The sequence below is a fragment of the Mesoplodon bidens genome (assembly GCF_964165515.1).
Source record: "Mesoplodon bidens genome assembly, chromosome: 5".
Classification (NCBI taxonomy): Eukaryota; Metazoa; Chordata; class Mammalia; order Artiodactyla; family Ziphiidae; genus Mesoplodon; species Mesoplodon bidens.
In genome coordinates, this window is record NC_138161.1 from 28,241,431 (window position 1) to 28,264,395 (window position 22,965).

The 22,965-nt window shown below is 33.1% G+C and overlaps 1 protein-coding gene across 2 annotated transcripts in view; it reads right to left on the bottom strand.

The window, feature by feature from the left end:
• Positions 1 to 2,831: 2,831 nt before the first annotated feature.
• The window catches only part of USP25 (ubiquitin specific peptidase 25), a 143,550-nt gene continuing 123,416 nt past the window's right edge, over positions 2,832 to 22,965 (bottom strand). For both annotated transcript variants that reach the window (XM_081234059.1, XM_081234060.1), the window contains 6 exons: positions 21,676 to 21,854; positions 19,800 to 19,878; positions 15,176 to 15,255; positions 7,300 to 7,423; positions 3,743 to 3,938; positions 2,832 to 3,435 (listed from right to left, as the gene is read on the bottom strand). In XM_081234059.1, coding sequence (XP_081090185.1) covers positions 3,263 to 3,435; positions 3,743 to 3,938; positions 7,300 to 7,423; positions 15,176 to 15,255; positions 19,800 to 19,878; positions 21,676 to 21,854 — 831 coding nt within the window. In that variant the 3' untranslated portion in view covers positions 2,832 to 3,262. The remainder of the gene's footprint in view (positions 3,436 to 3,742; positions 3,939 to 7,299; positions 7,424 to 15,175; positions 15,256 to 19,799; positions 19,879 to 21,675; positions 21,855 to 22,965) is intronic.

Genomic DNA, 22,965 nt, shown 5'->3' on the forward strand with positions numbered 1-22,965 from the left:
GGGCCCTAATCCAGTATGGCTGGTGTTCTTATAAGAAGAGGAAGAGACATCAGAGATGCACATATGCACAGAGAAAAGGTCATGTGAAGACAAAGTGAGAAGGCTACTTTCTGCGAGCCAAAGAGAGAGGCCTCAGGAGAAACTAAACTTGCCAACATCTTGATCTTGGACTTCCAGCCTCTAGAACTGTGAGAAAATAAACGTATGTTTTTTAAGCCGACCAGTCTGTGGTATTTATTATGGTAGTCCTAGCAGAAAAATACACGTGCTTTGGATGAGGTTATCATTGGCACAACAAATAATATTTAATCTGCTTACCAATGTAAAGTAAATTTAAAAAAATGATAATACAACTGTATCCCTACTTATTCTTCCCAAGTATGCTGTGCAATTGTACTTTAGAGGGAGGACAATAGGACTCAGAAGCCAAAGTCAACAATTCTGAATCATAAAACAAAGACACTGAACTTCTGGAGAATTAGATATAGGAGGAGAGAATCCACCTTAGTCTCAATAAATCTAAAACTAAGCAAAATAATTTTTAGTCACTTCTTTGAAATTGCCAGTGAGGGAAATAATGAAAAGTTTCCAAGAAATGAGGGTTCAAAAGTAAATAGAAATTAAACATCAATTTAAGGTGCATAAAATGCTACTGATATGGGCTTCCCTGGTGGCTCAGTGGTTGAGAATCCGCCTGCCGATGCAGGGGACACAGGTTTGTGCCCTGGTCCGGGAAGACCCTGCATGCTGCGGAGCGGCTGGGCCCGTGAGCCATGGCCGCTGAGCCTGCATGTCCGGAGCCTGTGCTCCACAACGGGAGAGGCCACAACGGTGAGAGGCCTGCGTACCGCAAAAAAAAAAAAAGAAAAAAAAAAACACAAAAAATGCTACTGATAGTTTTATTTAGAGCTGTAGTTCTCAACCTTCAGTAGATACCAGAATCTTCTGAAGGACTTGTTGAAACTTGTTAACTCTTCAAGTTTTAACAAGTGTTAGTAATTCTGATATGGGGCTCAAGAATTTTCAGTTCTAACATGTCCCCAGATGATGCTGAAAAGCTGCTTGTCTGGAGACCACATCTACTTATTTAGTGTATTTAGTGTATTGTATTTTAACGAATCTGAAAAGTATTACGGGATCTCACAGGTTCACTCATGGCTACAGTCTCTTTATACAAGATGTTTGTAACAAGTTCCTAAAAATCTTAACTTCTCTATCTATTTGAATTCTACCCTAAATTATTTCAAAATGTAATTTTGGGGGAGTGGGAAGGGAGTACTATAGTAATCAAAATGAGAGTCATTAAATCAAAGCGAAATCTGCCATGGACAACAGTTCTATGAGGTTTCAATTTTTAAATTACTAGCCATAAGTTATATTTAATCCAGTAAATAATGTTAAGAAAATTTCACTAACCTAAATCTTAAGAGTAGATTAAAAGCTGATATAAAAACAAGTTGTTTCCCTAGGTCTTGAAAAAGGTCACTTTTTAAAATAAGAACTTCAGATTCATAACTAGGAATGAATAAGCTGGCTTTTAAGTACAGAGTAAATATGATACTACTACTTACCTGGATGTGCCTTGTAAAAGGAGTAATTTCCATATGGTGTTTAGCAGTTTGTGTCTCAGTGGTCAGTTATACACATAAACACAAACAACTTTACCATTATGGTAGAGTATCATAAAATACTGAAAGTACTTTATAAATGCTTTGATGATACATATGAAGTTTCTAAACTTGCAACAGGACTTGAAAACCTATGCAGAGCACTAGTTCTGCTCAGTAGAGAATTTGAAATCTAAACCAAAACACATTCTGATGGCTATAATATGCAAAATCTAACTTTACAACAGAAATAGTACCAATTCTTTGCCATAATACCTTTGCAGTATATTGATACCTTTATAAGGAGTATTATACAACAGTTTAATATTTTCTTGTTCCTCTTCCATCCAGCATCTTTTATGAGAGGCACTTATAAAGAGCACTAGCTTTGGCGACGCTATAAGAAACATACACATAGTATAATGATATATTTTACTACACTAACAAAGTATCACTTATAAAGAATTTTTATAAATTCAAAAATAGGTTGTTGGTAACAATGATTACCTTTAAAGCATTGAATTTCGTTCACAATATTACTTCATTAATCTTAAACAGCAGTTCCATCTACAAAATGTTCTACAGCTTTTTCCGTTTTGAAAAGGAGGTAAATAAATGCAGGTAAGATACTCATAACTTCTAGTTCAACAATATCAACTTCATTTCACAGCACTGATTAGTAGAGAACATTTTCAAATAAAGTAGTATACAATTTACAAAAATAGAATGATTATATAATGCAAACACTGTCCTCCATTATGAAGAATACGTGTGTGTATACATGTGTGTATGTATGTATATATACATATACATATTTCTTATAAGTTTCACTATTAAATAGCCCTTATTCAAGTACTTTTTTTCTGGTATCTCTTGAAATAATCACCTTGCTATATTATATGTAAATACATAAAAAAATAAAAGGTTAATCTAAGAAAAGGTTAAAAGTTTCAGTGTGGTTGACTTAAATATCAGCCGCTCACTTCAGTGAAAACCTGATTTGAATTCAAAACAGGTTTAGGTGCCATACTAAGTTTAACAACTTAGTCAAAAATACAGATATATTTAAGTGTCAAGTACTTAGTAAATTTCTAATGTGCTAACATTAGAGCAAAATTAAAAGTGTGTATTAATCTATTTATCACCCAATCTTAAAGAATCCCCAAAATTCATTTATATAACTAAAAAAATACACTAATATATACCTGCTTACAAACACATAGGTAGCCATAAATAAAACTTTATTCTTTAATTTCATTTACAAGCTACCAAATATTATGTATTGTACACAGTGCTGAACACTTAAATGGCTGTAGTCATGGAGGATCCAGACTGAATGGAAAGCTGTAGATAAAGAAAAGATAAAAGCAAAGTAATACTGTAAAGACAAGTGGCAAAAGCATGATTTTGCCATAATAAACTCAATTGGATTTGTAATTATACATCAGTTCTGGTTAAAACAAAGTCTGAGCACCATGCGATTCTCAGCTTTGTTTGCAGTCTGGCTAAAGACTGTAGAGTCCTTTTGTCTTCTGCGGTGATTAAAATAAAAAGTTAAAAACTATAGCAGCAACAAGCAAACCCTGTAACAGGAAGGCAAAGGTTAAGAACTAAAATAAAGTTTATACAGTGTGTTTAGGGAAAGTATGTGCAGTTTATCTTCCATCAGCAGGAGTCCGACTGAGGGACAACATGATTCGGGCAAATCGCTCACAGAGTTCATGCGTGGAGTACGGAGGTAACTTCGGCGGCTCATGGAAACCTTTAATCTCCGTAGAACAATCAAGGAGTTTTGGCAGAAAATCTGTCAGCTTCTCTTGGAGGTTTGCTGCAAATATAAACAATAAGACGTAGCTAAAGATAGACAGGGAGAGAAATTATCTTCAACAAGATTTATTAATCTGGAGTGGTCAGTTGATGTTTCATTTCAAAACATGCAAAATTATTACCATTTTGGGGGAAGAAGTAAAACATAAATGGCAACAGTAGTGTGCACAGCTTAGTTTGTAAATAAGAAAAAAAACTGATGCGAATATAAACGTTACAGAATATAAAAAATGATAATAACTAGCATCTAATTCTAACTGCTTTTAATCCCAACACCTCAGCTGTCCACCTGCATTGTTTAAACTTACATTCCATTTCTTGTCCAAGATAGGAACACCATCGATTTCTCATATCTTCCACAGCAAGTATATCTTTCTCTTCCATTTCATCCACCAATAACAAGGGCAAAAATGGGACAATAAACTCATTCATGATAATCAGACCATTGTTTACTTCTCGATCCTCTCCAGATTCAAACAGTTCTGCAGCCTGCTCATTTAATTTCTTAACGCAATGAAAAAAAGAACAACAGGTTTGTTTCTTTTTTTAATTAAATAAAAATGTAAGTGTTAATACTGAAGGCAACATAACAAGCATGTTCGCAGACAGTATTAGAACAAATGGAAGTCACAAAAAGCAACCTCAACCTATTGAGCAAGAAAAGTCTCTTAGAAAAGGCTATGCATATAACAACAGAAACAAAAGCAAAAAAGAACTGGGAGAAATAATGTTGCCATGTTTTTAAAGCTTAAGTTCAGTTTATTTTACTTTGATCTTCACTATAGGGACCATTTTAAAATTTGTTCTCCAGAGGTGAATTTCCCCCAATTCTAAAATTTGACAAGCACTCAAAGTAATTTTAAAAACAAAGAAATTTTTGAAAAACTCATCATCTTTTCCATAAATGTCAACTGAACAGGGACTGTTATATTTCTTGATACAAAAATATAAAGGTAATCCATTAGTTCATTTATTCCTTCAAAAAATTCTTACTCAGTACATGCCATGTGCCAGAAACTGTTCTAGATGCAGGAGTACCCAAGTGATTAATACAGAAAACTCTCATGGAGCTTACAATCCCTTACAATACAGGGATCAGTAAACTTTTTCTGTAAAGGACAAGATAGGAAATATCTTAGGCTTTGAGGGCTATATCATTTTCGTTGTAATGACTGATCTCTGCCATTGCTGCACAAAGGCAGCCATATGTAAATGAATGGGTATGCCTATGTTTCAATAAAACTTTATTTATAAAAACAAGTGGTAGGCTGGAGCACAGGCCAAGTGTGCTGACATCTAATTGAGTAGAAGAGAGAAATCCATGAGATAAACAGAAACATAGGAGACAGATAAAAAGGTACAGGTATAATAAGACGTTTATGTCTGAAGTCTTATGTTTACAGAATGATAAATGTGATTTTTAAATAGTTTTAAGCTGAATTTCAAATACAAAAATTTTATTATTTCTTATGGTTATGTTATGTCATTCTTGTGCAATTTATCTTGATTTTGTAGAGAGGCTTACGCTGAACGTCCAATTCAGCCACTAAGCAAATTATTTAACCTTCAGCAAACAAGTACTTTCCTAGCTTCAGCGTCTTTATATGAAAAATGAGATACTATTACCTTCATTACACAGTGGTTAAGAGGATTAAATGAGGTAAACCTTTAAGTATCTAGTATAATTTTTATAATTTGCACTCAAAGACATATAATTATTCTGAAATTCGATGTTAAGTTCAAAACATATCCTAGAAACTCAAACATAGTATGTCCAAAGCTAACTTTATTCTCTTAAGAGTCCCGAAAGCCAGACAGAACTAGTAAGTCAGGCAGACTTAATGCTTCTATTTCCTTCTTTCCACTCATCTAATAGTTACCAAGTCCTTGATTTCATTTCCTTTACCATCTTATATACACTCTCTTTCATCTCTTCCCTATCTCCTCTAGTGTTCTTCATTTCAATCTTTACTCCTTTCCAGTTCATCTTCTAGTATACTACTGCCAGAATTATTTTCCAAAAACAAACCTGATCATGCCAAACTTACACCAACTTTACAACAGTACCAATGCATTAGAATGGTGCATAAGCTTCTTCACAGTCTGACACCAACAAATCCTGTTGGCTTCATCACTTCCACCTAACCCTGTTCCTCATAACTTAGCCACAATGGATTTATCTTCATTTTCTGTTGTATACTTTCCATGACTTTTCATATGATATTCCTTTGTCTGGGATGTTTTTCTCTCTTCTCTACAAGGCATTAAACTCTTATTTATCCATCAAGATCCAGAACAGTGTTTATCTTATCTCTTAAGCTTCTCCCCAACAATTCCAGGCATATTATTTTGCATAATTCTCATAATAATACTTATTCTGAAATATTAAAATTATCTGTGTACATCAGTCACCAGATTAAATTCTCTTAGGATAAATAATAGGTCTTACTTATCTTTGCATCCCTCAGAATATGACACTTAGTAAATACTCAATGTAAAAAAAAAGAAAAAACCTTAAAGGAACACTAAAATAATCCTCCTGAGGTTTTATTTAAATCCCCATGTGAAACAACAAAGTGTGGCTGGTTTACTAACCTAAAATGATAAAAGAAACACATTCTACCATTTTACAAATGTCTTAGAATAACCATCAAGTTTTGGTTGTATTTATGTTTAAAACAGTTTTACCAAAATATTTCAATATCCCAACACTGTAACATTTTTACATTAAAAATTGCTTTAACTCATTCAATGTAAAATTTTATATAATCATATAAAACACTGTACTTTTTTAAACTGAAATATATATAATTCAGGTCTTCCTTCTCAGGGGTTGATTAAAAACCTTTTGAAACTGATCAAATTAAGAATACCATCCTTAATGGATACAAACCATCAACAATTCAAGTCTTAAAATACACTCAAATGCAGCAAAATCAGCTAAGAGAAAAATAACAAGATCACAAGCTTCTAATATTCCCATTCAAAAATTCTGAAAACATACCACAGACTACAATTAACATATACTATGTAGTTCTACTGAAAGAAAACATTTCACCAGTACACCTACTTAAAGTTTTTTTAAGTACACATAAACCAAGTAAACTATATAGATTCAAAAATCATACACTTTTGAATACCTTTATATATTTTATAGAAAAAAACTGCAACTTAGAAGTTCACAATCTATAGTCATGTTAATAGCTAAATAAAATCTAATCAGAAAAAAGTATAAAGATGGAATTTGTAATTTTATACATAAAGGTTAGCTGACTCAAGAAACATTAACAAAGTACTCCAGATATCTAGAGAGTAAAGTGGTGGGGGAAAAAAAAACAACTTGCTAAAAAGATTTCTTAAAGTTTATAACAACAATAATATTTCAGCACATAGATAGTAAAAATATTTGAGGAAAAATATTCCATTGAGTAGGTGAAAAAAAAGGATATTACACTACAATGAATACTTTAACATCATGTACACCAAATATACTATTTATAAAAACTCAGAAAAATCTATTCTTTTTCTGGAATAATAATGATGATAATTCATCACATCACTTAGCCTGTCATCAAAAGAGGGAATGGCAGAATGAGAAGAAATCCAAATATAAAAATGTAATTATTCTGATCTCATTTTAAGAACATTTCTGGTTCATCATCTGCAAAACTTAAGATCCTTAAAGAAGAAGGGATAAAGAATTGAGTGTATTTTCCCACCTCAAGGGAATAGACCCAGATTATAGACATCATCATGACACCCCCCATCAGAATTAATAGTCAATCACTTATATATGAGTCTGGATAATTGCCCCAATGTAAGATAAAATGATAAAGTAAACACATACGGTGTCCATTCAACTTACTAGTAAACATTCTCTTCTATAATGTGATATCAATTCTTCATCATGTCCTCTGTATGGGCCTTTGGACAAGAGTTCTTTGTTATTCTGATAAGCACAGATAAGGAACAGCAAGGAATCTATATAACTTTAAAAAAAAAAGTATAGTATTAGTATTTTATATTTGTAAAAAAAGGTCAATTACAATTTTAAAGCATTTTAAGTATACATTTAAATTTTGATTATCCAGAACAACATTAAAATAAAAAATATCATCTGATGATACACTGTATGCCTGAAGGCATCTTTTGAGCAACAGCCGCATCTGAAACCAGCAGATAGTTGTCTTAAAAGTAAAACAAACAAAAAACAGAGCTAGGAATTAAGAAAAAACTGAGAGAAAAAGGTCATAATTGATGAATTCAGAGTTCCTTCTGTCTTCCTTGGTATTTATTTCCATTTAGACTCAAAATTAACACTGATGTGAAAGTCAACGATCTATTTTTTAAACAACATAATGCCATTTTTGTTTGAGGGAAGGATCAGATTACTTTGTTCCTTTATCACGAACAGCACTGGATTCATTCAGTGACTCTTTTTTAGTCAGGTTTTTTTCTATGTGAGGGCACAGTTCTACTCATTGAGAAAAATGTAACAGAGGGGAGAATATCCTAAGGAGATGGGTGAAGTAGAAGGGAAAAAATGCCTCTAAATCTGGGAAATCTAGTGGGATACAAACAGACAACAGAAAACACTAACATAAAAGGCAGGCAGGGTCAGGCCTTTGTTTTATAGTTAATATTAATATGCTATTGGTATAAGTCTAGACCTTAAGAAGTTCAAACTAGGTTTTAAAAAGGGAATATGGGAAAAATGTTTGAGAATTATATTTGTCTCTAAAATGATTATTCTTCTCCCAACATGCTGTAGGAAAAAATATGTACAGCTATATATTTGTATAACTGAAATATGAAAGATATTTTAAGATATTTCCTATGTGTCAGATTTTCCAATCATAATGTATCTCCTCACAAATTCAGAAAAATGCAACATCCTAAAAAGTGAAATACTGTACAGAAACAATGTTTACTGCCAATCAGTGTTACTGTTTATTAATTTCAGGTGTTCAGAAACAAGTCAAGTCTATAGTCCAAATGTTAAATGTAGAATTATGTGGAAATTAATGTACACATTCATGACAAATCAAATTACACACCTGAAACTACTTCATAAAAAATAAGTTCTTACCTTAAATGTAAATGGACTAAATGCTCCCACCAAAAGACACAGAGTGGCTGAATGGATACAAAAACAAGACCCATATATATGCTGTCTACAAGAGACCCACTTCAGACCTAGAGACACATACAGATTGAAAGTAAAGGGATGGAAAAAGATATTCCATGCAAATGGAAATCAAAAGAAAGCTGGAGTAGCAATTCTTATATCAGACAAAACAGACTTTAAAATAAAGACTATTAGAAGAGACAAGGAAGGACACTACATAACGATAAAGGGATCGATCCAAGAAGAAGATATAACAATTGTAAATATTTATGCACCCAACATAGGAGCACCTCAATACATAAGGCAAATACTAACAGCCATAAAAGGGGAAATCGACAGTAACACAATCATAGTAGGGGACTTTAACACCCCACTTTCACCAATGGACAGATCATCCAAAATGAAAATAAATAAGGAAACACAAGCTTTAAATGATACATTAAACGAGATGGACTTAGTTGATATTTATAGGACATTCCATCCAAAAACAACAGAATACACATTTTTCTCAAGTGCTCATGGAACATTCTCCAGGATAGATCATATCTTGGGTCACAAATCAAGCCTCGGTAATTTTAAGAAAATTGAAATTGTATCAAGTATCTTCTCCGACCACAATGCTATGAGACTAGACATCAATTACAGGAAAAGATGTGTAAAAAATACAAACACATGGAGGCTAAACAATACACTACTCAATAACGAAGGGATCACTGAAGAAATCAAAGAGGAAATTAAAAAATACCTAGAAACAAATGACAATAGAGACACGACGACCCAAAACCTATGGGACGCAGCAAAAGCAGTTCTAAGGGGGAAGTTTATAGCAATACAATCCCACCTTAAGAAACAGGAAGCATTTCGAGTAAACAACCTGACCCTGCACCTAAAGCAATTAGAGAAAGAAGAACAAAAATACCCCAAAGCTAGCAGAAGGAAAGAAATCATAAAGATCAGATCAGAAATAAATGAAAAAGAAATGAAGGAAACGATAGCAAAGATCAACCAAACTAAAAGCTGGTTCTTTGAGAAGATAAACAAAATTGACAAACCATTAGCCAGACTCATCAAGAAAAAAAGGGAGAAGACTCAAATCAATAGAATTAGAAATGAAAAAGGAGAAGTAACAACTGACACTGCAGAAATACAAAAGATTATGAGAGATTACTATAAGCAACTCTATTCCAATAAAATGGACAACCTGGAAGAAATGGACACATTCTTAGAAATGCACAACCTGCCAAGACTGACTCAGGAAGAAATAGAAAATATGAATAGACCAATCACAAGCACTGAAATTGAAACTGTGATTAAAAATCTTCCATCAAACAAAAGCCCAGGACCAGATGGCTTCACAGGTGAATTCTATCAAACATTTAGAGAAGAACTAACACCTATCCTTCTCAAACTCTTCCAAAATATAGCAGAGGGAGGAACACTCCCAAACTCATTCTACGAGGCCGACATCACCTTGATACCAAAACCAGGCAAGGATGTCACAAAGAAAGAAAACTACAGGCCAATATCACTGATGAACATAGATGCAAAAATCCTCAACAAAATACTAGCAAACAGAATCCAACAGCACATTAAAAGGATCATACACCATGATCAAGTGGGGTTTATCCCAGGAATGCAAGGATTATTCAATATACGCAAATCAATCAATGTAATACACCATATTAACAAGTTGAAGGAGAAAAACCATATGATCATCTCAATAGATGCAGAGAAAGCTTTCGACAAAATTCAACACCCATTTATGATAAAAACCCTGCAGAAAGTAGGTATAGAGGGATCTTTCCTCAACATAATAAAGGCCATATATGACAAACCCACAGCCAACATTGTCCTCAATGGTGAAAAACTGAAACCATTTCCACTAAGATCAGGAACAAGACAAGGCTGCCCACTCTCACCACTCTTATTCAACATAGTTTTGGAAGTTTTAGCCACAGCAATCAGAGAAGAAAAGGAAATAAAAGGAATCCAAATTGGAAAAAAAGAAGTAAAGCTATCACTGTTTGCAGATGACATGATACTATACATAGAGAATCCTAAAGATGCTACCGAAAAACTACTAGAGCTAATCAATGAATTTGGTAAAGTAGCAGGATATAAAATTAATGTACAGAAATCTCTGGCATTCCTGTACACTAATGATGAAAAATCTGAAAATGAAATCAAGAAAACACTCCCATTTACCATCACAACAAAAAGAATAAAATATCTAGGAATAAACCTACCTAAGGAGACAAAAGACCTGTATGCAGAAAACTATAAGACACTGATGAAAGAAATTAAAGATGATACAAATAGATGGAGAGATATACCATGCTCCTGGATTGGAAGAATCAATATTGTGAAAATGACTCTACTACCCAAAGCAATCTACAGATTCAATGCAATCCCTATCAAACTACCAATGGCATTTTTCACAGAACTAGAACAAAAAATTTCAAAATTTGTTTGGAAAAACAAAAGGCCCCGAATAGCTAAAGCAATCTTGAGAACGAAAAACGGAGCTGGAGGAATCAGGCTCCCTGACTTCAGACTATACTACAAAGCTACAGTAATTAAGACAGTCTGGTACTGGCATAAAAACAGAAAGATAGATCAGTGGATCAGGATAGAAAGCCCAGAGATAAACCCACGCACATATGGCCAACTTATCTTTGATAAAGGAGCCAGGAATGTACAGTGGAGAAAGGACAGCCTCTTCAATAAGTGGTGCTGGGAAAACTGGACAGGGACATGTAAAAGTTTGAGATTAGATCATTCCCTAGCACCATACACAAAAATAAGCTCAAAATGGATTAAAGACTTAAATGTAAGGCCAGAAACTATCAAACTCTTAGAGGAAAACATAGGTAGAACACTCTATGACATAAATCACAGCAAGATCCTTTTGGACCCACCTCCTAGAGAAATGGAAAGAAAAACAAAGATAAACAAATGGGACCTAATGAAACTTCAAAGCTTTTGCACAGCAAAGGAAACCATAAAGAAGACCAAAAGACAACCCTCAGAATGGGAGAAAATATTTGCAAATGAAGCAACTGACAAAGGATTAATCTCCAAAATTTATAAACAGCTCATGCAGCTCAATAGCAAAAAAACAGACAACCCAATCCAAAAATGGGCAGAAGACTTAAATAGGCATTTCTCCAAAGAAGATATACAGACTGCCAACAAACACATGAAAGAATGCTCAACATCATTAATCATTAGAGAAATGCAAATCAAAACTACAATGAGATATCATCTCACACCAGTCAGAATGGCCATCATCAAGAAATCTAGAAACAATAAATGCTGGAGAGGGTGTGCAGAAAAGGGAACACTCTTGCACTGCTGGTGGGAATGTGAATTGGTACAGCCACTATGGAGAACGGTATGGAGGTTCCTTAAAAAACTACAAATAGAACTACCATATGACCCAGCAATCCCACTACTGGGCATATACCCTGAGAAAACCATAATTCAAAAAGAGACATGTACCAAAATGTGCATTGCAGCTCTATTCACAATAGCCCGGAGCTGGAAACAACCTAAGTGTCCATCATCGGATGAATGGATAAAGAAGATGTGGCACATATATACAATGGAATATTACTCAGCCATAAAAAGAAACGAAACTGAGCTATTTGTAATGAGGTGGATAGACCTAGAGTCTGTCATACAGAGTGAAGTTAGTCAGAAAGAGAAAGACAAATACCGTATGCTAACACATATATACGGAATTTAAAAAAAAAAATGTCATGAAGAACCTAGGGGCAAAACGGGAATAAAGACACAGACCTACTTGAGAATGGACTTGAGGATATGGGGAGGGGGAAGGGTAAGCTGTGACAAAGCGAAAGAGAGGCATGGACATATATACACTACCAAACATAAGGTAGATAGATAGTGGGAAGCAGCCGCAGAGCACAGGGAGATCAGCTCGGTGCTATGTGAACGCCTAGAGGGGTGGGATGGGGAGGGTGGGAGGGAGGGAGATGCATGAGGGAAGGGATGTGGGAACAGATGTATATGTATGACTGATTCACTTTGTTATAAAGCAGAAACTAATTAAAAAAATAAATAAATAAAAATAAAAATAAGTTCTTTTAAGTTATGTTTTGAAAACAGCTTTTACCAGGAATTTGTGTCTGAGAAAACTTAGGGTATGAAATCTTATTTTGAAATAATATGGGTATAGTCTCAGCTAAAGCTTTTTTTGTTTAAAGAGTGATAATAATATTAAATGTTGTTTTACACCACTAAGTTGAATTAGTTTGCTGGCACATCTACCTTTCCTTTTATAGCTATTAAGTTTCCTGTTGAAAGATCTCCCCTGAATGACATCCATATCTGGCTTTCTAGACCTGAGTCATCACTCTGAGAATAGCTCTGAAACCATGAACATGTTCCAATTTTCTAGTGAAGTACACAAAACGTTCTACATTTTGTCAACCTTTAAAGTGCTTACATTTCAAGTAATCAGAATAAAATTCAGCAGTCCAGTTACCAAATTCTTATTTAAGATAAAATAAGACTATGTAGCCTGATAGATTCTCTTCATCTTTCATTTTTACTGCTGTAAAATTATGGTTCCTAAAAACATTATTTCATTTCACTACTCAGAGAGGTAATAATGACACATCAATAAGTAATTCAATTTATGGCTTTCAAGTGCTAAGTCTTCATTAAAAACAAGTTTGACAGAACCTTTTGGCAATGTTTTATACACTGCTAGTTACGGTAACCGCTATATTTAAAGTGGTAAAATTAACATTTCTTTTTACAATATTCCATAAATATTATTTGTCACCATTACTAATTTTCTAGCTGAGCTTTCACATTTGCTATGCTAAGAATATTCACTTTACCAAGAAGAATATATTTAAGAATAAGCAAATTATGAAATTTAAACATAATTCCAAGTTATACTTAAAGTCCTTTAACAAATGTTAACTCAGAAAAGCTAATGTAGAAGCTATGCAGAGAGCAAGAAAATGACAGGTTCATCTTGTTAATTCTTATTGAGATAATGAATACATTTTGTCCTTTTCTGATTTCATTAAATTATACAAGAATACAGAGGTCTCTATTTCAATTTTTCTCTCCCTAGTTAGTCGTGTGACCTTGACAAAGTTATTGCAGCACTGTGGAGCCCAGTTTCTTTACCTATAAAATGGAAATATCTTTTAGATACTCTATTCAATTGTAAGACCATATTAATATTTTTCTCAGAAAGCTTTATCTCCAAAATCCTAAAGCTAATTAGAATATCCCTATTAAATAAAACTTTGACCAAAATATTAATAAAATAATAAAATAGAGCTACTGATCAAAATAGTTTTCTATTTCAGTGACCAAAGTGAATTATCTTAAAAGTACACAATCACTAGGACTTTAATAATTTGTACCCAAGTATTAACATTACTTTTTACTTTTGTGTGATAACTTTTAAGATTTTGGTAAGTGTAAGAATGATGGCACTGTGTACTGTCCAATGAACAAAGCAGCACTGTCCAACAGAACGTCCTGCAATAATGAAAGTGGTGTATCTGTGCTGGCCAGAACAGTAGCCACTAGTCACACGTAACTACTGAACATTCAAAATGTGGCTAGTATGGTTGAGAAACCGAATTCTTAGCTTTAAAAATTTTAATTAATTTAAATTTAAATTTTTGCATGCGGTTGGTGGCCACCATGTTGGACAGCAGCTCTAGAAGTAATGTTCCATGTTGGCATTTAAAAAAAACATTATTACCTCAAGTGGAGGTTTCTTATACTTTACACAATAAAAAAGAAAAGGAAAAAAGAGAAAGAAATCAATATCCCTTTTACTTGATGTCAGTATTACAGTGTATTTTAAAAATAGCACATAAAAAAATCCTTAGTCAAGTAAATTAATGCTAAAGGATATGAACTGAGAAATACATGGATAATAAGTAAATACACATTAGTGAATAATCTATAATGGTCAATAAATCAATATGTATCCTTTTCTTCTCAATAACAATGATTGCAATTTAAAAAGCATAAATTCCTTTAAAACCATCTGTAATTTGTATGAGAAATAATCTAAAATATTTACAGTCGCAGTATTTAGAAGACAAGTGATTAGTTTTCTGTAGCTATATTTTTTATAGTACCTGGAAGTTCAGAGAAAGAGACAGATTAGAAACACTATCTCTAATTTGAAGTCAAGATTAAACTCAGAAAGAACAGGAAAAAGGCTAGTGACTGGAAGGTAGATGCTGGAGAATACAAAGAATTCCATTTGCTGGGCTACCAGCTTCTTTGGTCCCCAGAAAACTTCTTGGCTTCAATCTAATCCTATTCTATTCTAAGTTTCAATTTTAGTGTTTGAGAGCTGATAAAAACAATGACAATAATGCCAGCTTTAACGATTTAGCTTAAAATGGAAAATATATTGTATGTGGAGTATATGGGAACTCTTTGTATTAATTTTGCAATTTCTCTGTAAATCTAAGACTGTTCTAAAATAAAACATTTATTGAAAATATACACTGTGAACAAAACCTTTTCTATAGATGAGGTCACATCTGAATAGAATACAAAAATTAAGCTCTCCTTTTCATGTGTGTCCATCTTGCCTTACCTTTCTCTTTGAAAATTTTCTAGCCCAATTATGAGATACATGGTTGTTTCCCTGAATTTTCTATAATCCTGATGCCATTCCTGTAGGTGAAAGAAAATAGTAAAAGTATATAGATATTAAAACTACAATGAAAACTGCTTATAAATACATTGTTTTGATAACTGCTTGAATTAACAGAAGCAAAGAGTTCATAATTAAAGATAAACTAGACCTAAATCAAGACTTTACTATCTTACATACAAAACGATTTATTGGTATAATAATAAATGTAAAAATTATTAGACATTGATGAGAAATTAAACAACGACTCACTAGAAGAAAACAGAAATACAAAGGCAAGACAATCACTCAGGTAGGTCATCTCTCTCTCTCAAAAATTCTTCAGTTAAAATTTTATTATTAAGATATCATTATAGAATATTTGGGGTGCGTGTATCTTTTCAAATTAGTGTTTTCATTTTTTCCAGACATATATCGAGGAGTGAATTGCTGGATTATATTGATGGTTCTATTTTCATTTTTTTGAGGAACCTCCATACTGTTACCCATGGGGAGAGGGAAAGGAGGAGTGCGATAGGGGTACAGGATTACAAGATACAAAATACTATGTATAAAATAGATAAGCAGCAAGGATATATTGTCTAGCACAGGGAATTATAGCTATTATCTTGTAATAACTTTTAATGGAGTATAATCTGTAAACATACTGAACCTATGCTGTACACCTGAAACTAATATAATGTAAAGCAAATACACTTAAATTAAAAAAATATTATTATAGATCTACATCACATTGAAGGTAGAAGGTAAATGAAGCTAACTCCTCTAACAGGAAGCAAAGCTTGAAGACTGTTATTTGAAGCACAGTTTTAAGGAACTGAAAGAAAAAAAAAAGTTACATCATAATAAATTTATTTAACATTTTAATTTTCCCAAATTTGTGTTAAATTTTAAATATGGTTGCTGAATACTCTTTTCAGCTGAGCTATGGTGAAAAAGATAGATGCATTTCACATTTCAACAGCCTCTCCTCCAAAACAACTCACAATTACTGGGCATGTAATGTGAGTAAATGATTCAGAACTCACAACTTATAACTCTAGAAAATGATTTAAAAAAAATCAAGATTTTTTTCTTAACTTACTTAATAAAAATTGATTCAAGGAAAATCGTAACTAAAATTCAATATAGGACTAACCTAAAGGAGATAGTGATGATAGAAGTGTGAAAGCTTTTATATACATATTATTATAAGTAAATGAAAATAAGAAACATACAGGCCAGTTATTGACCAGCTACATTCTACTTGAATATGAATCATTTTAATTTTTAGTTTTAGAAGGCATACTTTCCACACTATTAGTAGACCTCAATAACAAATAAAGGTAAAATTGTCTTGCAAGCATAAAGTTAACTTTTCTGGGGGAAGTGTTCAAATTACCACTCGCTTGTCATTAGAATCACCTTAGAAGTTGTTAAGTAGGTAAACTTTTTCTTTAAAGGGTTAGACATTAAACGTTTCAGGCTTTGCAGGCCATGCAGTCTCTGTTGTAGTTACTCATCCCTGCAGTTGTAGTGTGAAAGTGCTGATATGCAATACCTAAACAAATGGCTTGTGTTCCAATAAAACTTTATTTAAAAAAAGCAGGTGGTGAGCTGGATTTGGTCTGTGGGCAAGGTTTGCTGATGTGTGACTTAGGGCAAGACAAAGATATGTGGGATATACAGAATCCAAAAACATGTCATGTAAACACATATAAGACTTAGTGGCTCTGCAGTTAGAAAAAATATGAGAAGTTTTCATAATAAAAATATGCTGAAGCCAATCTGATGAAGCATGCTTGTAGAGAGACTGTAGCATCAAATCACAATAAAAAAAATCAAGTCCCATGTTACTTGAATCTTGGAGACAAGGGTAGAGTTAGCAACCAATTTGCCTGCCATCTCTGGCATGTATTGTGTGTCCATTTATTTGTGGCTGTGTTCTTAGATTTTCTATTCTGCTTTATTGCTCGAATTTACCTCTTCTTATGCTAATATTATTATAAAGCATAAAGGTTAAGATAATTTGTATTGATTTCAAGTAAAAAGCCTTCCTACCTTGTTCTTCTTCAAGAATGTCAGGACTAGAGTGAGATCTTTGCATTTCCATAAAATTTTTGAACCAGCTTATTAAAGCTCCATAAAACAACTTGTTAGAAGTCTGACAGAAACAGCACAGTAACAATAAACCATTTTGGGGAAAACTGACATCTTTACAATACCAAGTTTCCTAAACACGATACGATACATATATCCATTTGTTTAGGTCTTCTTTATAATGTCTCCTAAAGTCATGCACAATTTTTGCTAAATTTGCTTCTAGGTACTCCACAGTTTGGGTACTACTAAAATGCTGCTATTCTTAAGAATTTCTATATGATTATTTGTTACTGGTATAAAGGAATAGAACTGATATTAGAAATAAGACTTGTATGTTACAGAGCTCTCTTATTATCTTTATCTCCAATAAATTTATCTGTAGATTTTGTATTTTCTAGGTATAAAATCTGCAAATAATGATAACTTTGTTTCTTCTTTTGCAATCTCTTACTTTTTGCTTTATTTTTTGTTGCCTTACTGTCCCTGAATTTCCAGTATAATGCTGAATAGAAGTGGTAATGGCATACATGCCTGTCTTTTTCTTGATCACAAAGGAAAGCTTTCAATGTTCAGATTTCTTTATAATATTTGTTTTTGTTTTTCAAGACACTCTTTAGTAGATAAAAGTAGCTACCTTGTTTCTCCAAAGAAGATATACAGATTGCCAAGAAACACATGAAAGGATGCTCAACATCACTAATTGTTAGAGAAATGCAAATCAAAACAACAATGAGGTATCACCTCACACCAGTCAGAATGGCCATCATCAAAAAATCTACAAACAGGGGCTTCCCTGGTGGTGCAGTGGTTGAGAGTCCGCCTGCTGATGCAGGGGACACGGGTTCGTGCCCCGGTCCGGGAGGATCCCACATGCCACGGAGAGGCTGGGCCCGTGAGCCATGGCCACTGAGCCTGCGTGTCCGGAGCCCGTGCTCCACAACGGGAGAGGCCACAACAGTGAGGGGACCGCGTACCACAAAAAAAAAAAAATCTACAAACAATAAGTGCTGGAGAGGGTGTGGAGAAAAGGGAACCCTCTTGCACTGTCGGTGGGAATGTAAATTGATACAGCCACTATGAAGAACAGTATGGAGGTTCCTTAGAAAACTAAAAATATAACTATCATATGACCCAGCAATCCCACTACTGGGCATATACCGTGAGAAAACCATAATTCAAAAAGAGTCATGTACCACAATGGTCATTGCAGCTCTATTTACAATAGCCAGGACATGGAAGCAACCTAAGTGTCCATCGACAGATGAATGGATAAAGAAGATGTGGCACATATCTACAATGGAATATTACTCAGTCATAAAAAGAAATGAAACTGAGTTATTCGTAGTGAGGTGGATGGAACTAGAATCTGTCATACAGAGTGAAGTAAGTCAGAAAGAGAAAAACAAATATTGTATTTTAACACATATATATGGAATCTAAAAAAAAAAAAAAAAGGTTCTGAAGAACCTAGGGGCAGGACAGGAATAAAGACACAGATGTAGAGAATGGACTTGAGGACGTGGGGAAGTGGAAGGGTAAGCTGGGACGAAGGGAGAGAGTGGCATGGACATATATACACTACCAAATGTAAAATAGATAGCTAGTGGGAAGCAGCTGCATAGCACAGGGAAATCAGCTCGGTGCTTTGTGTCCACCTAGTGGGGTGGGATAGGGAGGGTGGGAGGGAGACACAAGTGGGAGGAGATATGGAGATATATGTATACATATAGCTGATTCACTTTGTTACACAGCAGAAACACAACATTGTAAAGCAATTATACTCCAATAAAAATGTTAAAAATAATACAACACAAAACAAAAAATAAGTGGAGAAATATGATTATATTATTTAAAAAAATGACTGTTTTCTGTATCCTTCCTTTTATCTGTTAATGTAGTGAATTACACTAATTGTTTAAGGGAATATAAAGTAATTAAGTTTGTAAATGAGAGCAGTCATTAATCAAAGGCACTCATGAAAGCAAGTTAAAATTTACCAAATTTATAAGTTTTTGAAAAGACAATGTATAAAGTTAAATTTAAAAGCCTGAAAAAATACTAGGTGTTTGAACTGGTAACTTAAAAAAATATTAGTTTTAAAGCCAAAGTTAACACAAAGAGAATATTTTCCACAAAAAGTACCACAGGAATGATACGAGTGCTCATGTGTGTGCTCGAGATCTCTCACACAACACTGTCCAATAATGACAAATATATATGGCATACAATGATTAAAACGAATTTCTAACTTCCCCCCAAAATATCTGATGAAGCAAAGAAAAAATATAGCATGGCTTCACTGTAGTACAGTATTTAAGAACATAGGTTCTGTTAACAAAGTTGTGACGTGAAGCTATGAGAACTTTAGGCAAGTTACTTCACCACTCTATGTCAAATTTTCTCACGTGCTTAGCTGTGCTGAAAGATTACTGAATTAAACAATTCCTCAATCTACAGTTCAACCTCTCAAAAGGCACATTACCTCATACTCCTCCAAGTTTACTTCTTCAGGCTTTATCATTTCAATTTTGGCTTGAGCAACTTTCATTATGTTGTGACACCTTCAAATAAAAGAAATGTATTTCTAAATCAAAAGCAAACTCCATAAAAACTGAAAAACATGTGTTACACAAAACTAGACTACCCAACACATATGAAAATGAAATCCATTATCACTGAGCAATATTTTTTTGAGGAAACAACTTTCAAATAACTTAAGTGAAAAATGTGTTTTTTGGACAATACCAGACAGTTTACAAAGTATATAAAGAAGACAGAAGCAATAATTCTAATTCAAATTTACCATGTTATATTTATTGACACATATGGCTTTTAAATTATATTCTATTAATAAAGATTGAATATGTAAAAAAAATTAAAAATTTATAATGTATTATTAAGTAAACTCCAGAGACATGAAATCTTATTTTCCCCCAAATGGTATTATTCATAAATAGTAAAAAGGAATCCAAAAATGTGCCTATCATTTCAGGTAGGAATGGAAACATTTCAATAGATTTTATGATCAGAACCATTACTAAAGGAATCTCCCCAAAATATATTTAGTTATCACACACATTTTACTCTGGATTTCAAGCACAAGAGAAATTAGATTTCTTAAAACAAACTATTTTTAGTTGCCAGGGCAAATAACTGCAAAAGACTGAAAAATCAATGTGAGTACTCTGTAAGTATCTTCCTCAAATTCAATAGCACATGCTCATTGGAACATAGTACACTGACCGTCCAGATAATGAGGATTATAGCTTCTGAGCTCTTCACAGTCATATGTAACAAAATAAGTGATGCCAACCTTACTACTAATAAAAATATTAATAGCCAATACTCACTGAGCATTTACTGTCTACGATAATGCTCAAAACCATTTACCTGTATTATTTCACTTAATCCTAAATTTCACAGCAGACACATGGTGAGGCAGAAATTAAACCTAGATGCTTTGTTTTCCCTCACGCTCTTCTCTACTCACATATTTTTGAGACATTCATGAAAGGATAATCATTTACTTCAGAATTAAAATGTGTTTACAATGAACTCCAAGATAGTATAAATGTTTCTGTATTCTAAAATAACTTTTCAGTACTTTGGATCTTTACCTGAGGCTTAAATTTTTTTAAATAGTATTCATTCTAACTAGATTAAATTTAAATTTTTAACATTAGTAAATAATTTTATAGGAGTTTCTAAGAGAAAACATTTTTTGGTAAACCAAAATTAATTTAACCATTCTAAGCCTTCTCTTTATGTCAGGAGATGTTTAATTACTTTATTTGTACATATGATTAATTACTTTTCTCCAGTGGTTCTCAAACAAGGGTGATTTTGCTCCCTCAGGGGATATTTGGCAGTATTTGGAGACAGTATGGGTTGTCACCAGTTGGAGGGTACTGGCATTTAGTGGGTAGAGGCCAGGAACATTACTAAATATCCTACATATTACAGGATAGCCCCCTCAAAAACAAAAAATTATTTGGCCCCAAATATCCATAGTAGAGAGGTTGAGAAATTCAAATATTAAGTCCCAAAATGGCAGTGATAATTATATTATACTCTTCTGTGTATCTTTACATTGCCTAGCTCAGTACCTTAGTTCACAATTAAAATGTACTAAAGTGATCTAAATTATTTCTACTTCAAACTTTTAAAGGTCATGATTATAAACCCCGAGTAAATTACAAAGCAATTGTTCAAATTAAGTGAAGTCAAATTTTGTACTGTATTTATTAAAATATGTCTGTGTATGTGTAAAATAAACACTCAAAAATTGCACTGGGAGCTATAAAAAAGACAAGGACAATTTGAGCATACGAATAAGATATTTAACATTTTCAAATTACCTTTCATCAAAACTCAAATTTCTATCTCCAAATTGTTCTAGCAATGTTTTCTCAATGATTTTCTTTGGAGCCTGATTCTGGATAAAGTAGACTACTACATGATGTAAACGATAGTCTGTTTCTGGTGGGGTATCTTCTTGGGCCAATTTAACCAACCTTGAATATTCCAACTTAATTGCCTAGAAAATATAAGACAATGTCAATCTTGGTTAATTAAAATAATTAAAATCTTTCAATATTATAACTTAATTATCCTTACAGTGAAATATGTTTTCCTTTTAAAATATTACAATAAGGTAGTAGTACATCTAAGAATATTGTCCCATGTTCCATAGTTTAAATACATCTAAGCTTACCATGTGAGTAACTTCGTAAAACTTATCAGAGCCTGGTCAAAGTCTATTCAGAGGCATAAGACAGAGATACTAGGTGTATCACCTAACTTACGCTCAGTTTGATGTACCCCTCTAATGTTTCAACTTCTAGAGCTGAACTGCAGTTCCCTAGAATACCCATATCTGAAAGAAAATGGCTGGCTCTTAAATGCATAACATCACCACAATTAACTTCAACTGTAGACCTGACAAATAAGGGATGAAAAAGCAAGTTTTTTATTTACCATAAATTTTTCATTGTTTCAAAAATATTTGAATTTTATCAGTGTAATGATTATTAATGCATAATATCACTATTACTACCTTGATACTTGAGCTTACTTTTTCTTTATAAACACCTTAGAATTCATATTATAATGGGAAACAATAAATACTAATGCAAGTTCCCACACATAAGCAAATGATTTGAAAAATATCTGCTCATAAAGAAATATGTGTACAGTTATTTATCAAATACTACTATAAATAAGAAGCCCATATAGTTAAAGATAACACTTAAAAAATATTCACTTATATTAGACACATCTAAATTTTAACTCTGCTAACCATAAAACATTTGGGGCTACATGCAAAATATATTTTACAAAAAGTCCATTCTACTGGAAAGGGTTTTTCTCTTTTCTTTTAAATGCATGCCTTTCCTAAGCAATTCTTGGCCATCCAGAAACTACCACCTATGGGGCTGTATTTTATAGAAGTGAGACAACGTAACTGAAAAACAGTAAATAAAATATTCTAGTTATATATTCTTAGGGGAGCTAATAATCCTTTCTACTGATATATAGTTTAGCATTATAAATAGAGTAAAATAATTACTCTATAGCTAAAATAAATTATTCCAATTTTATTTTCAATATACATGTCATTCTAAAGTGTTACCGCTGTGGTTAAAAAC